This window comes from Sus scrofa, chromosome 9, assembly GCF_000003025.6.
Source record: "Sus scrofa isolate TJ Tabasco breed Duroc chromosome 9, Sscrofa11.1, whole genome shotgun sequence".
NCBI lineage: Eukaryota > Metazoa > Chordata > Mammalia > Artiodactyla > Suidae > Sus > Sus scrofa.
This window is the reverse complement of record NC_010451.4, coordinates 12659032-12672781: the sequence shown is the minus strand read 5'-3', so window position 1 is coordinate 12672781 and position 13750 is coordinate 12659032. Positions and strand designations below refer to the sequence as shown.

The window sequence follows — 13750 nt, the reverse complement described above, 5'->3', positions numbered from 1 at the left end:
GTGCTCCAGACTACAGGACTCGTCACTGCAGGTGAGCAGGAGCGGTCTGGACGGCCCGGAACCCTGGTGCTGGGCTGGTGCATCGACGGCGGCATCCTTACCCAGGAGGTCTCTCCTGGAGGATGAGGCCCCAGTGTGCGACTCCAGGCAGGGCTGCTCAGGGGGAGGGTCCGGCTCGGGGGTAGAATTACGGTTTGAGTGGAGGGGGCTGATGACACTTCTCTAAGGTGTCAGGCTCAGCCACATAGGGCCTGGCTTTAGGCCCCCTGAAAAGATTGTGCAGGTCAGGTAGCTGAAGCATAAGCAGCTTAGCTGTATGTCTGGACGAACAGGGCAGGAGTCGAAGGAGGCTACGGCCACGGTGGCTGCGTTGCACAGAGCTGTGGTCGTATGGACTGCAGCCTGCTGTCATACTGACAGGTGGCCCAGACGTCACCTGCCAGGGCCAAGGCTTCTCTTATGCTCTTTGCCCTGCTCGGGGTCTGAGAAGCGGACCTGCCATCGGTGAGTCTGGACTTGAGGAGGAGGGTGGGTCCTGACTCAAACCCAAGCAGTGCTGCCTTGTGCCTCTGCCAGGCCTCAGAACGCCTCCTGGACCCAGCCTCCCGGATATTTTCTACCAAAGACTTATCACAAAAACAAAAAACAAGTGAGCTCAGCAGCAACAAACCCAACTAGTATCCATGAGGATGTGGGTTCGATCCCTGGCCTCACTCAGTGGGTTAAGGATCCAGCATTGCCATGAGCTGCAGTGTCGGTCACAGACACTACTTAGATCCTGCATTGCTGTGGCTCTGGTGTAGGCCAGTGGCTACAGCTCCCTAGCCTGGGAACCTCCATATGCTGCAGGTGCAGCCCTAAAAAGACCAAAAAAAAATGAGCTCCAAGGGGTCATGGAAGCTAGAGACCCACAGACCTTGTGTATTCTTGTCTCCCTCTCTGGTTTCTCATTTGATTTCCCCAGGGTCTGCCTTAGAGCCTCACAGCACAGCCCGCTCTGTCTTCTCTTGCCTTGTGTGTCAAGTCTCACCCTGTTGTTGCTTCCTGTCCCTAGTAACGGCCGTGTATCTTCTCACTCTTAGCCAGGGAAAGCAGCTGTGGGCCGATCGGATAGCACCAATTCTGAGGACAACTACGTGCCCATGAACCCAGGCTCCTCCAGCCTGCTGTCCATGGAGCGAGGAGGTGACCATTCCCAGAGCGCCTACATCCCCATGAGCCCAGGGCCCCATCACTTTGACCCGCTTGGCTACCCCTCTGCAGCCCTTCCTATGCACCGAGGCTCCAGCAGAGGGAGCGACATCCAGCCACCCCCAGTCAACCGCAACCTCAAACCGGACCGGAAAGGTGAGCACACTGTGTCTCCTGTCCCATCTCTGGACAGCATTCAGGGACTGTTTGCATTTATTAGGGATCAGATGTATCTTGAACTTTTCTTGCAAGCAAGTGCCAGCCTCTAGGGCCTAAGCCACCCAAAACGCACACACACACACACACAGACACTTCAAATTCATCCCAGTCGCCTGGCACCCTGGAGACAGGCAGCTGGAGGAGCCTTGATGTGCGGAAAGGAGTGCAGGAGTCTGAAGGACTGGACAGATCCAGGTTCCCACTCTGCCGCCTGCTAACCTGTGATTGTGAACAAATCATTCTCCTTCTGTGCCTTCTCATCCGGGCAATGGGAAGTATAACACCTACCTCCCAGAGACCTTGAAGATAAAATATATATCATTAGATAATACATGTAAACGTGCTTCAGAATATATCCAGAGCAATTCAAGATAAGGGGTGTGTATTGGTTCTGGGGCTGAGCAAGGTACCACTGACAGCACAGTCCATTAAAAGACACGCTGTGCTCCAGTAGAAAGGATTGAGCTTTCAAATGAGGTAGATGTGGCGGAAACCTTAGCCAGCACTTCCTAGGTGTGTGATCTTGCGTTAATCATGTAAGTTTTCTGTCTCCGTTTTCCTATCTGTGAAGTGGGAGGGTCATGCTTGCCTCCTGGGTTTGTTTAGAAGGAAAGCATCTCTAGGACCTTGACTCTGGGGCACGGCAGGTGTTCAGTAAAGTCAGCTCTGCGCCCCCTGCCTTTACACCAGGAAGAAGTGCTGCAGCTCAGGTTCCAAGTCTGCCTCACGCTCATTCTGAGTGGCCTGGATCAGTGGCAGGCACTCAAGGGAGAAGTAGAGCCGATGGGCAGACCTCAGCCCCCACGGGTCTGACCAACAGAGAATGCAGATCTCAGCATTCAAACTGAAGCCTGTGGGACCTCGTGGGGCTCACTTCCTCCTTTGAAGGCCCCCTAGTCCTGGTCCAGGAGTGGCAGGGGCAGTGGTGGTGGCCTTCTCCATGATATTTCAAATGTCATCTCTTTCTCATACACACGTCACAAATCCAGCGAGAACACTGTTGTCACACTCCGTGTCCCCCTTTTAGATTCTGAAAGTATGACCCCCACAGGTACAGCGTGCAGAATATTTAACTGGGAATCTGGAGATGGGACTTCAGGGCCTATCAGCTGGGCAGAGATTGCATAACCTTGCTGAGCCTCAGTGTCGTTGTCTCTGTTCAGCCAGGATGCACATGAAGGGTTTATAAATGCATGTGTGTTTTATGTGTAAATGCGTACACGAGTGTCATTGTCACGGCCAACGACTCAACCTTCTCTTCCTGCTGCAGCAAAGCCAACACCCCTTGACTTGAGAAACAACACCGTCATCGATGAGCTCCCCTTCAAGTCGCCTGTCACCAAGTCTTGGTCCAGGGCCGTGTGAGTGTCTCTGTGGACGCGGGAGCTTAGGACAGGGCCCTGGGGTTGGTGAGCGGGACGTGTCCCTTGGCTCTGCGTCAGGAAAGCTGCTTCCGGATGCTGGTGCTCGGTTTCCTCTTCTCTGAAGAGGGAGTAGCTGCTGCGCTCTGTATCTGATAACTCACCGAGGCCGGAGGGCCGGGGATGGGGGCCAGGGCCCAGGGGTGCTGGGGGTACCCCCAGGGTTTACGCTCCATCTTCTTCCCACCAGCCACTCCTTCAACCCCAGCTCCTCCCAGTACTGCCGCCCCATCTCCACACAGAGCATCACCAGCACGGACTCAGGAGACAGCGAAGAGAACTACGTCCCTATGGTGAGTCTCTGGGACCCGCCAGAGCCCACCTCTCACGTCCCCACCTCCCAGCTTGCAGCCCAGGGCACCCACAGCATTTGGGACTGAGGTGCTGCTGCAAATCCATCTTGAGCGCGTGTGCGCCAAGCACGCTGGGGTCCTTGTCTGGAGGCAAGGGGGCCGCCGCTGTTTTAGGGGCAGGGAAGGCCTGCCTCTCTCGTGTGGTAACCCCTGGGCGGGTGGGCTACACACCCACAGGGGACGCACGCTCGGGACGGGCTCAGGAAAGGGGAGGCATGATGGGGAGGCGGCCGTGCACAGAGGGACACAGGGAATGCTGGTCCCTGGCTCTGACTGAAGGAGGGGTGGGCGGGGTGGCCGCCTGGATCGCGAAGGACCCCGAATGCGGTCTAGGGGTGTCTGCACTTGTCCTGTGGGCAGGCAGAGGGCGAGCCGGCAGGTGGCGAGACGGCGTTTGAGAGCAGGGGGGTGTGTGGAGCAGCCTCCAGCATTGACGTCCTTCTGCTCTCCTGTGACACTCTTTCCACACTGAAAGGTCTCTTCATTGCCTTAGCCCGTTGTTCCCCTGCCTGCGGGGAGGCAGGGCAGTGTCCGTGACTCACAGAGGAAGGCCTGGCGGAGGGGTACGCACAGGCGGCGTGGGTACCTGGTAGCTGCTTCATAAACAGGGAAAGAACGAACCCACCCCCTAATAGAGCAGCCGCAAAGCCAGAGCCCAGGCCTTTCTCCGTAGACGGTGTCTTCAGAGAAATGCCAGGCAAGCTGGTCTTGGTGCCTGGATGCGACATGGCCCTGGCGTGTGTCCTCTGAGAGCTGCTGAGGGTGAGGGCTGGGGACGCAGCCCCTCTGTTCAGCCTCTGAGGAGCTGGGGCTGCAGGGAGCGGGCTGCTGCGGTGTGACCGCCCTGCCCCGGGCCGTGGATGCTGGCTCTGGAGCAGCAGATGCGGCGCCACGGAAGCCCTCCGAGGTCCAGCGCTTACAGCTCATGTGCTCCCTTCTGAGCACTTGCCAGTGAGTCTGTCAGAGACCCTAGGGGGACTGCAGTGAGATGCGCTGATGCCCAGAGAGCGGGGCAGCACAGGCGCAGAACTCAGCCCTGCCACGAGCTGTACAGCCTCAGGCACATTGCTTTACCTCTCTGAACCAGCTTTGTCTTCATGTTAAAAAAAAAAAAAAAAAAAAAGAATAGTAGTAATACCTTCAGCACAGGAGTGTTGTGAGGGTTAAAATGAGAACATAAGAAGTCCCGGCACAGTGCAGCACGGAGTAGGCACTCAGCGAGCTAGCTGCTCTTACTCCCAGAGATGTGTTTTTCCCAGTGGTGGGTTAAACTGTTTCCTAAACCTGCTAACAGTTTTTCCCTCCTTTGTGACAGCAAAACCCAGTGTCCGCATCTCCCATTCCCAGTGGCACCAACAGTCCGGCCCCTAAGAAGAGCACTGGCAGCGTGGACTATCTGGCCCTGGACTTCCAGCCGAGCTCCCCGAGCCCTCACCGCAAGGTGCCTGGGGTGGGGTGGGTGGAGGTGTCAGTGCCAGGGGCCCTCCGCACTGACCAGTGGCGCTCTGCCTCTATACGCCTGGGCTGTGCTGTGGCCTGGGTCCCAGAGGGCTTCACATTCCCTCACGCAGCCCACAGCACCCCGGGGCCAGAGGGCCCCATCAGTCAGCCCATCTCCCTGTGCCGTTGGGCAGATGAATGCCCACACAGACCTGATCTGCTTCAAGTCCCCCATGAATCTGTGACAGGCCTAGACTTGGGGATCCTGGGTCCTGATGCTGAGTTCTTCTTTGAGAACTCACTGTCCAGCTGTAGCCTGCAGAAGGGCTTCTGGGCCCGGGAAAGGCTGGCTCAGGAAACACACTTAGCTTAGCTGCTTGATCCAGGCAACAGCCCCAGCACGGTTCCCCCCACTGGGTGGCTGCGTGTGCTCACCGCAGGCCACATGCAAAGCGCTAAGCCAGTGCTTACTGACAACTGGCCAACCCCTGCCCTGGGACAGGTGGCCACAGGGCACGGTGAAGGTCTGGACCCATCCTAGGAGCTGGGATATCCGGAGGGCTGGCAGGGGCTGTTGCATCGAACAGGAGGGATGGTGCAGTTTGGAGTTCAGCTTTGTGGGCCACTTTCCAAAAAAAAAGTAGTCCAGCTGGAGAGGTCGGCCCATCCCCTCTCCCCGGGACACACCTTACTGCTACGGCACAGCCACCTCACTTCCCCGCTCTGTCCCTCAGCCATCCACGTCATCTGTCACTTCCGATGAGAAAGTGGACTACGTTCAGGTGGACAAGGAGAAGACCCAGGCCCTGCAGAACACCATGCAGGAGTGGACGGACGTGCGGCAGTCCTCGGAGCCGTCCAAGGGGGCCAAGCTGTGACGTGGGGCCCGTGCCCGGGGACGGCCCGGGAGGCAGCACCTCCAGAGCTGAGGCCTCCTGGTCCGTCTCCCCTCCTCCCCTCCACGCGCCCTCCGGCCCCCTCCTCTCCACGCCACTCTGGCCTTCAAAGCACTGACGGCAGGGACCCTGACCCCTTCCACCCGGAGGGGAGGGCCTGGTCGAGGCACCTGCTCTGCCACTCAGGGCCCACCTTTGACTTTGATAGTAGTGGCCCTGCTGCTCCACCCACCTCAGTAGAGCTCTCGCCAAAAAAGCGTCCTTCAGCTTCTTCCTGCCCTTGACCAGAGCATCTTCCAGACGCTTGGAAGGAGGGCTGGGCTCTGAGCCAGATCCCACACCTCACCTTCGGGCACGGCCCTCAGCCCTCGTCCCTCCAACCCCTGGGCTACCTCTCCTTCAGTCTCAGAAGAGGCCGCGTCATCTCGCTGACCCAGAGAGCCAAGGACCCGCAGAGCAAGCAGACCTGGACGTCTTCATCCCGGTCTTTCTTGGCAGGAGGGAGGCATGGCCACCAAAAGATGGAGAAGCAAGGTCAAGGAGGAAGGTCAGAGGTGGTCTCGAGGGACAGAGGCATTGGGCCCCAGATGCAGAAGGGCAGTGGGTCCGTGCAGGGGTCCCCCGCTTTCAGGCCGAGCGGCAGTGCCACTGTCACGGTGGGAGAGGCAGAAGGATGAAGACTGAGGATGCTGAGCAACCAAGAACCAGGAGCAGGGCTCAGAGCCCCGGAGATGGAGTGACAAGGACACTGGGGGCCGGGCCCCGGAACTGCGGTGCTCCATGCCCGCCCTGCTGCTCTGGGACGGAGCACCGTCGGCCTCCCCAGGATCCCACCCAGCGGGAGCGCTGCAAGGACCAGGCTTGGACTGTGCTGGGCGGGTAACCCAGCGTGTGGGGTAAGAGGGGAGGCGGGAAGAGCTGTGGAAGGCGATACGGAAGAGCTGGGGACAGGGGCCACCTGGGACAGGAACAGTGCCCAGGACTGGAGTGGGGACAGTGCAGCAAGTGAGCTGCTGTAAGATGGGCAGCAAGGCAGGTCACTGGTGGGCCAAGAGGCGGGGCGAGGGCCACAGGGAGACGCTGTAGCTCAGACGGGTGGGGGGCAGTACAGCGGGCAGGCGGGGAGCAGAAAGCAGGGCGTGAGGTCGTCAGGGGGGCCGTGTGCATGGGGGCAAGTGAGAGCAGTTGGCAGGCTGATGGGTGATGGGCACAGTAGGGCAGAGGAGAGCCGGGGGTGGGGGGAAGGGAACTAGAGGACGGCCTGTGGGAGCCGCCAGCAACTCCTGCCGTCTGGCGAGATTTATGCCAGATCCCCAGGCACGTCTGACCGGGTGGCAGGAGGGAGTGTTTTCTCGGCTCGTGTGATGCTCTCGCTCTGGGGAATCCAGGTGCCGTGTGGGACTCAAGCCTGGCTGCAAGGGACGAGGGCCCTCAGATCAGCCTCCCCCTCCGCCGTCGTTGCCAGGGACAGGCGGCGGGGCAGCGTCCCCAGGCTCTTTCTCCAAAGTCTGGGGAGGGGGAATCTTTTATACTAAAGTCATTGGCCAAATTTTCAAGTTTCAGAGGCAACTAAGCAGACCAGATGTTTCATCTCACCCTGGAGCAAAGAGACCACCTTCCTCCAAAAAAGGAGATTTCCCACCCAAGTCAGGGAGGTGGCTGCGGCTCAGCATCCCGCTGCCGCACACAGGTACTCCCCCACTGCCCTCGCCAGCCCTCCCCCCAGGCAGGATTCGCTCACCAGTATCCCGTCTCCTCCTAGTATTAGTTAAGATCAGCATTCGGTCATGGCTGCTGCAGCCAGGTCTGGGCTAGGCCCTGAGCACACAGGCATTCATCAGGTGTTGGCCCTGTATTTGAGAAGGTCATGACCTATGAGAAGAAGGATGACGACACCCTGGGAATGGCTGTGAGGGAGACTTAAAATGTGGCTACTGTGCTGAGCAATCGAGGCTGCTTCTCCAGGTCGCTGCTGGAGGCAGGAGTCGGGAGCAGGTGGAGGTCCAGGAAGAGGGTTTCCAGGAAAAGAGGGCACCTGACATGGGTCTTAGAGGAAGATGGGTCAGCTGTTTCGAGGGAAGGGGGCAAGGCTGGGCTCCAGTGGAGAAGCAGTGAGGCCTTGCCTCCGTGTTCCCACAGTGCAATGGGAATGGGGGCAGTGCGTTTGCCGTTTCCCTTTAAGGCCCTCTGCAAAGGGTCTCAGACGTCAGAGCTTTTAATGGTGCCACCCCTGCGTCCCCAGCAGGCAACAGGTGGGCCCAGGAGTGGATACCCTCTGTGCCCAGCGCTGTCTCCTATTGACTGTCAGAGGGCCTCTTCATGTCAGCATTTTCTGAATGTGCCGTGATGTCAGTGAAACTGGTGGGAGTCTTGAGAGACTGAGGCACTCACCTCTAACCTGCGAGGCCTCCCTCCAGTTGTTGGTTCCCGTGACACCTGAACCCTTAGAGGCAGTGAGGCAGGGGTGGAGAATGAAGGTGGGAGAAGGGGAAATGGGCCCGTTGAAATCAGAGACGGGCTCACAAGCCCCAAATACCAGTGTCTAGTATGCACCTGTCAGCTCAGTGTCAAGAGCCTGGCACGTGGGCCGATCCAGGGGTCCAAGTCCTCCTCTCCTGGGGCCTGGCCAGGACTGAGACCCCAGGATGTTTGTCAGCCACCACAGCTCACACAGGTCTTAGCCTGCCTGGGGCTCCCCGGCGAAGGAGCGGAACTCAGCCGCTTCCAGCTCCGCCTCGCCAGGCTGAAGGAGCGCGAGTGCTCTGGGGAGCGGTGGCCCTGCTCCCCTCGCTGAGGTTAGACGTGCTGCCGCTCTTCCCACTCTTCGGCGGCTGCGCTCTGCTCGGGGGTCCAGATCACCAGGGACGGGCAGCACCCAGCATGCTGGCCGGTGACCTCAGTCCCCTCCCTAGATGGATACTGGCAACGTCCACGTTCAAAACCATGCACGTGTGCCCCCACTCTTGGACAGAAGCACACCCCTTCTCGCGTGATTTCCCACAGCGCGAAGGCCTCAGCCCAAGCCGCGTGTGGCCACCCCCCTGCCCCGCCGACAGAGCCGCGGGGGCGGGCGGAAGAGGGCCCGGCCCTCTGCGCCACCAGGGGAAGGAGGCTGAGCGCGGGAGCTGTCGAGCCCCTTCTTTCTGGAACACGCCGAGCGCTTTGGGGCCAGGCGGACTGCCGGCGGAGGGCACTGGGGATGGAGGCTCCCCTGTGATGGTGACGTGTGTTCTTATGTGTTTGTTGGTTACGTGTGTCTTGAAATTAGGAATCATTTCGCACAGAATCGTCGCTTTGTCGGGAAGAGAAAATGGGCTAGAAGCAGCCCCGTCTTCGGTTTCGGGCTCTGTTACACTTAAAATTGATGTTTAATTTTTCAAATCACTGTTGGTGCCTAATCACTTAAGTTATTAATTTATTCTGTTTTCTTTTAAAAACAAATCGATAACCTGTATTTATCCTGCGAGGAGGTCTGGGGGGGCTGGGAACGTGTTCACGCGGGTCCTGTGTTGGCTGTGGTGACACATGGTACAGGCCTGGAGCTTGCAGGTCCCTTTTTACTGTGGTCTCGGAGCTGGACAACAATAAAGTCCATTAGAAGCAACCAGCATGGGTCACCGAGTCTGCCTCGTCTGGGGGCGGGAGGGGGCAGAGTCCACACCCCCTTGGAGCCCTGCCTGCGGCTCCCACACGACCCGCGTCCTTGACGAGAGAGGCGCTCCTCGCAGGCCCAGCACGGGAGCCTGCCAGGCGGCTCCATTTCTGTTTGTTTGAACAGGAAATGACTGGGTACCTGTTTTGGCTGAGAACAAGAGTGACTCCTCCTGACCTCAGAATCTGTACTCCTGGTGCGTGAAACGGAAACTGTGGTACCATCAGCCAGTTCATCCTTCTTAGGAGGTGCCCTGGACTAGAGAGAGGGATTCTGAGCATGGCTGGGGCTGACAGCCTAGCAGCTCAAGTCCTCCACCTACGGCCCAGGCAGCCCCTGCTGCCCCAGAACCTGGGGCTGCGCCCAGCCGCACTGCAGGGCCTCTGGCAGGAGGAAGGGGCGGGGGCAGCCCAGAGCTCGGGGGCGGAAGAGGCTGCAGCCCCCCACCACCACCCCGGGAGGTGAGTCCCTTTGCAGGAGCCCCCACCTGGGCACATGCCTGCCCCCAGCGTCACCACTGCTCACATGGCACTTGCGTAGGGCACGCTCCCCTCATCCAGCACCCGACGCAGCAGCCCAGACAGACACAGCAAGAAACCCAGGGTCCAGACAGCACAGCCACGGAGGCAGAAGAATGACAGCTTCACCGGCTTCAGAGAACCTCCTTTTATTCCGGTTTGAGACCCTGGTTCTCTTCCCTCCACGTAGAAGGGGTACAGCAGCGGTGGGGCACAAGGAGGTCAATACTCTTCCTCCCCAGGCACCCTCCCACCCCGCCACCACCCCAAGGGCCACGTGATGAGGCGCTGAGCCAGCCAGCTTCCCTCAGGACAGACGCTGTGAGACACACACACATACCTGCAGCAAAATAAGGACTCTCTGTCTTAACCAGAAGGGGGATGCGAACGGGGGCATCTCAGGCACTGAGGCAGGAGAGGGGACAGGAGGCTGTCCTCCCCTCTGTGCATTGTCACTTGGTGTCGGGGGACAGTCTCCGATCCCGGGCCAGGCTGCTTCCACCTACACGCCCTCTGAGTACAAACTGTGTAGGCACCCACAGACGGCGCCTGATCCCCTCAGACAAACAAGGGGGCCCCCTTCTCTGGCTGGGGCTTGGATCCTGATGCGCTTTTTGTACCAGAGAGAAACAAGATTGTCTGACAGGAGCCGGAGGGAGCTTCGACTTGCCGGCAAGAGGCGAGTGCTGTGGGGTTCAGCCAGGGCGGGGCGCAAGGCCCAGAGAGCGTCCATCTTCGCCGCTGCAAGCGGATCAGGACACTTGGGTGCAAGTCGCAACGGGGCGAGGCCCAGTGCCAGGGGCTTGGGGCTCGCCTCTGTCTCTCAGGCTCCGTGTGCCCATGTCGTGTCCCTGAAGGCCCCTCTCCATCTCTCCCGGCCTCGGAAGGGCCTGCCTTCAGGACCAGACCTGCCTCCGCAGCCTCCCTCAGACCCCACCTGGCAGAGCGCCTCCGCCCTGGCCCTGGGCCCCCACCCTGCTCCCAGCAGCAAAGGCCAAGGCCCCCCACCCCCCGAGGTTGGCTGTGGCACCCCACACGTGCGAGAAGGCTGGGGGAGGAGGGTCCACGTTAGAAGACGAGTCTGTGGAAGTCACCGCCGTTGCCACCTGCAGGGTTGCAGCCCCCCGGAGGGCCTTCATCCTCGTCTTTGTCTTCATCAAAGCCCCGGCCCCAGTGCGGGGATGCCGGGAGCGCAGAGATGTAGGCCGCCCTGCTCCGTGCCTCCTTCTCCTGCTCCTGGAAACACAGATGGGGATGGGGTGGGGAGCTTAAAATTCAGGCCCTGGAGCCAGAGTCCTCCCGTGACTCCCGGACGCCACCCAGCACAGCACCTCAGAGCATCCTCCCGGGTCCCCCAGGGCCAGACACACAAGAGCCACAGCTTCTGCCCGAGAGGCACGCCAGGCACGGGGCGGGGGGGGGGGGCTCATACTCATCCTCTATCTAGGGTTCAAACCATCCTTCCTCCCCACCCCCTAAAAATTCCCAACCCCCTGGAGGAAAAGAATTCATTTATACTGGACTGTGAATAGCTCACCAGGGCCTGATGTGGCAGCAGGATGCAGAAGGTCACCTCACACCACACCGGGACCGGGCTGCAAGCTTCCTGATGTGGCTTCCCGCCCACTGCCTCTCAAAGCACACCGATTCCGTACCAGCAGCCCTAGCCGTGTCCCCACCTGGACAGCTGGGCAGTGTCCCCAGCTAAGCGCCATTCTCCCCCTAAAGCTCCAGTTCCCTGCACTGCTTACACCCCGTCTGAGGCAGCACCCCTGCTGCTGGGCAGAGCCCCAGCTGCGGCGGTTTCTGAAGCTACGTGTTGGGATCCCCGCCTTGAGAGAAGGCGCCCCAGGCAGGGCAGACCTCGAGGCGCTGCCCCCACCCACACGGACGCCTCTCCGAGCTGTCCCTGCTCCTCCACAAACCTAACAATAAAGAACCGATCGTGCCTGACGTCTGTCCCTTTAAAGCGCGGGGTCCCGTCCGTCTGGCCCACCTACTTGCCCTGCCCTAAGTGACCCCTGAGTGGCTCGAAGGAGAAAGGAAGGGACTCAGCAAGAGAAGCAGCTGTGCACCTGGGTGGGTGGGTGCGCCTGGAGGCCCCCCACCCAGCGACCCCGTCAAGGGGCCCAGCGGCTCGGCTCACCTGCAGGTAAAGGATGTTGTCTTTGGAGATGGCTTCCATCAAGTCTTTGTGGAGGGCGGGCTCGGCCCGGGCCCGGGGGGAGCCAGGCTCAGCCTCGGGCCCCTCCCCAGGCCGCTGCCGGTAAAAGAGCACGTAGGCCGTGTCCTTGGGGAAGAAGGAGGTGACATTGCTGACAGACTCAAAGGAGGAGAAAGACACCCGGGTGTCGTTGAACAGGTACCACTGGTTGTCGGGCTCGGGCCTGTCGGCCGCGCCCAAGCTCGGGGCTGGCCGGGCCGCGCCCTCGCGGGCGTAGCAGTAGTAGTGGCCGCTCTCCGAGGACACCCCCGAGTGCACCACGACGCTGCAGAGGTCGTAGGCCTGGCCCCGGCCCCCCGCCAGGGGCAGGCGCAGCAGCAGCGGGATGGAGACGTCGTCCAGGATCTTGCGGCGCCGCATGGTGCGCAGGTCGAAGGAGAAGCGCAGCAGCGTCAGGATGAGGTAGCGCGGCCCCTGGCTCAGCTCCACCACCTTCTCGGCGTCCTGCAGGGAGGCGCACGACTCGCAGTGGTAGCGGTTCTCGGCCGTCAGCTTCTCCGGCGACAGGAAGTAGTTGACCAGGTCCAGCACAGAGCGGGAGCCCTCTGCAGAGGGCACGGCGGCATTCCTGAGGGTCCCCGGGCCCAGACTGTCGGCCTCCTTCTCCACCTTCTTCTCCATCACCTCCTCCTTCTTCTCCTCTGTCTCCATCGCCTTCTTCTCTGTCTCCATCGCCTTCTTCTCCTCTGTCTCCTTCTTCTTCTCCTCTGCCTCCTTCTCCTCCTTCTTCTCTTCTGTCTCCATCTCCTTCCTCTCCTCTGTCTCCAGCTCCTTCTTCTCCATCTCCTTCTCCTTCATCTCCTCCTTCCCTGCCTCCTTCTCCTCCGCCTCCTTCTCCTCCTCCTCTTCTTCCTCTTCCCCCTTCGGCTCTCCCTTCTCTCGCTCGTCCTCTCCCTCTCTGGTCTCCTCCTCCTCCTCTGCTCGCTCCTCCTTCTCCCCCTTCTCCTCCTGAAGGCTCTGCCCGCCGGGTCCCTGGTGGCCCAGGCCTGCCATGTCCAGGATGGCGGGGGGGACATCGGCTGTGATGCAGTGTTTCCTCTGCCTCCGAGGACCCACCTTGCCTGGCCCCTGGGCTCGGGACGGCAGAGGGGGTCCCGGGGGCCGACCTCTTCTGGAGGGAGCATCACTGAGCCCAGGCGGCGGCGGCGGCAGCGCTCGGCTGGGGGAAAGGCCAGAGAGAGGTCTGTGAAGGCCTCCTCCCTGGAGGAGACGTTGAGGCAGCGGAGACAGCAGATCCGAGTCACAATCTTGCCTCCGAACATCTTCTCCACGGACGTTGAGCTCGGGCTGGGGGGCTCCTCGGGCGCGGAGGGCGAGCTGGACTGCTTGAGCTTCTGGCAGATCCTCGTCCCGGTTTTCTCCTCCTCGTGCAGCCTGGAGCAGGGAGCAAAGGGCCTTCGTCCACACCCAGAGATCCACTTCCGGTGCATTGGCCTGACCTGTGCCAGCGACTTACCCAGCTGGCCACAGGTTTACACGCACTCAGGAGGCACGGATAACATACATGCATGCGTACAACACGTCCTGTGCACACGCACTTACAGGCCAGGCGTACATGCTACATACTTACTCCACAGGGCTCTAATCTGCCACGAAGACACATGCCTGTGTACGTGCGTGTGCCACCAGAGCAGTGATGGGAAGACGCATACCTGCACCCCTTCACTCACACTCACTGATGCCTCCCAGGTCACGTGCCCATCAGCATCTCCGACCTGTCCCCACCCTCAGGGCACACATCTTCCCTCCCCAAGCCTCTCTCAACCACAGGGCCAGACCCCATTTCCAGGAGGAGGAGGCAACAGAGCCCAGGCAGACAGGGTGTTCCCACAAGGA

The 13750-nt window shown here is 60.4% G+C and overlaps 2 protein-coding genes across 3 annotated transcripts in view; one reads left to right on the top strand and one right to left on the bottom strand.

The window, feature by feature from the left end:
- GAB2 (GRB2 associated binding protein 2) overlaps positions 1 to 9124 on the top strand; it is a 187766-nt gene extending 178642 nt beyond the window's left edge. Inside the window, exons 6-11 of one of the 2 annotated variants that reach the window (XR_002335549.1) lie at positions 1083 to 1347; positions 2681 to 2771; positions 3022 to 3124; positions 4500 to 4625; positions 5359 to 6416; positions 7078 to 9124. Coding sequence is in view for 1 of the 2 variants with exons in the window: in XM_003129701.4 (XP_003129749.1) it covers positions 1083 to 1347; positions 2681 to 2771; positions 3022 to 3124; positions 4500 to 4625; positions 5359 to 5502 (729 nt within the window). In the remaining variant the exon portion in view is untranslated. Of the gene's footprint in view, positions 1 to 1082; positions 1348 to 2680; positions 2772 to 3021; positions 3125 to 4499; positions 4626 to 5358 lie in introns of both variants that reach the window. The other variant, XM_003129701.4, reaches the window with a different exon arrangement.
- Positions 9824 to 13750, bottom strand: part of USP35 (ubiquitin specific peptidase 35) — a 76931-nt gene continuing 73004 nt past the window's right edge. Inside the window, 4 exon segments of the mRNA XM_013979184.2 lie at positions 9824 to 10926; positions 11837 to 12550; positions 12728 to 13005; positions 13008 to 13288. Of these exon segments, the coding sequence (XP_013834638.2) occupies positions 10759 to 10926; positions 11837 to 12550; positions 12728 to 13005; positions 13008 to 13288 (1441 nt within the window). The 3' untranslated portion in view covers positions 9824 to 10758.